The following is a 1,644-nucleotide window of genomic DNA, read 5'->3' on the forward strand; positions in this document are numbered from 1 at the left end:
CGTATTACGTGGTAGAAAACCGACCATCTGGGGCGTATGTCTTAGCGGAGTTGGATGGAACAGTATTGTCCAAGCCCATAGCAGCGCAACGGGTAAAAATGTTTTATTTTCGCGAGAACAACGAGCCTATCATACACAAACGGAAGCCTGAACAAGAGGGAAAATGGAAAACAATTGAGAAATGGCATAATTTGGAAAGGAAACAGTGGTTAGGAGAGGAGGAGGCTGATGGGACCCCGTCAGAAGAGAGCGAGAAAGGAGATGACTCAGGAGACGATGACTCGGGAGGATTATCTGACGAAAATCCAGAGAGTCTGGAGAAGGTGATGAATCTACGGACCCGACGGGGACGATTTCGTGGAAATAACATTTGAAATACCTTACAAGGAAAGCCAGGCACGGTTAAATAAGGAAATATTATATTGGGACGCAGTGTGGGATAGATGGACCATCAGAAAACAATTGATAAAAGAGGGAAGGGATTTGCCGAAAGTAATTGACTCGTTAAGTGAACGGGCAAGGGAAGCAGCGAGGTACGATCCGCGATGGGACTATAGGGACCATGAACGGAAACATCAGCCCGGGTCATATATGAGGTATAAAAGTCCTGAATCACCCAGAGGACGCCTCTATTTTCCTGCGCCCGTGCACCTTAACTGGTTTCACGTCTTGGAAAGGAAAGAAAGCTTCTCCAGCGAAGTTTCTTCAGTTAATTAACCCACGTTAATGGATTCAGGGATCAAAAAAGCACATACAATACAGAGCACCCGCGGCGGTGGAACAAAAAGTCAAAAGCGCGCGCGGTAAATAATCAGGGAAAAAGCATAGTATAACCCTAAAAAGCTAACAAGTTATAAAAGGAAAATAAAACAAAAATGAAGAAGGGATGGGCTTCGAGAGTCTGGAAGCGTGCGGTCGGCTGTTGCACACGGGCAAGGAGAGGCTGGAAGAACTGGCGATCTGATCAGCGGAGGAGCAGACAGGGTGAAGAGTTCCCCCTTGAAGAAATGGCTGAAATGATCGTCAATGACCCGCCAACACCCGAACAGGTACAACGAGTAACCGGCAGACCGCCAGTAGTGGAATGCCCGGATTTTACATATCGGTATGCAGTACGGGATGTGATGGCAGTACATGGTCTATCCGAAGGACTTGCTATGATCCACATAGACGACTACATAGCCAACGGACAGGACTGGAGGGAAGCGTGTCAGATACACACCAGAAATATATGGGTGTAATAATAAAAATGTTGTATTTGGACTCGGAAGAAAGGTATAAAATGACTTAGAATGATCCCACAGCACCAGAAAGACCCCCTGAAAGCGGACAAGACTAGTCTACAAAGCATGAAGACTACTCTATACACGACGATCGCAGTAATCCTGGGCCTGATCATAGCGTTAGCAGGCTGGCGCTACGGATTAACACCCAAAAAGGACAAGGAACCGGAACCGGAGAGCCCATTAACGTCCGACGGAGAAGAACCAGAGGCGGTTCATAGGAATATGGAGTATCGAGAGAAATCAAGCTCTCAGGAATCGTTGGGGGACCGGTATCTACTCAAGAACCAAGGGAGGAAGCCAACGGGCAGGCAAATCTACGTATCCCGCAACCCTTCTTACCCCTACTAAACCAACGGAA

At 47.4% G+C, this 1,644-nt stretch overlaps 1 protein-coding gene across 1 annotated transcript; it reads left to right on the forward strand.

The window, feature by feature from the left end:
• Positions 1 to 875: 875 nt before the first annotated feature.
• Positions 876 to 1,241, forward strand: EI90DRAFT_3022818 (uncharacterized protein; the record flags this gene model as incomplete). The annotated part of the gene is made up of 1 exon (XM_039057818.1): positions 876 to 1,241. The coding sequence occupies one exon, from the start codon at positions 876 to 878 to the stop codon at positions 1,239 to 1,241; it is 366 nt and encodes a 121-aa protein (XP_038908179.1).
• Between the last annotated feature and the right edge of the window lie 403 nt (positions 1,242 to 1,644).

This window comes from Cantharellus anzutake (genome assembly GCF_015039405.1).
Source record: "Cantharellus anzutake strain C23 chromosome Unknown EI90scaffold_176, whole genome shotgun sequence".
Classification (NCBI taxonomy): Eukaryota; Fungi; Basidiomycota; class Agaricomycetes; order Cantharellales; family Hydnaceae; genus Cantharellus; species Cantharellus anzutake.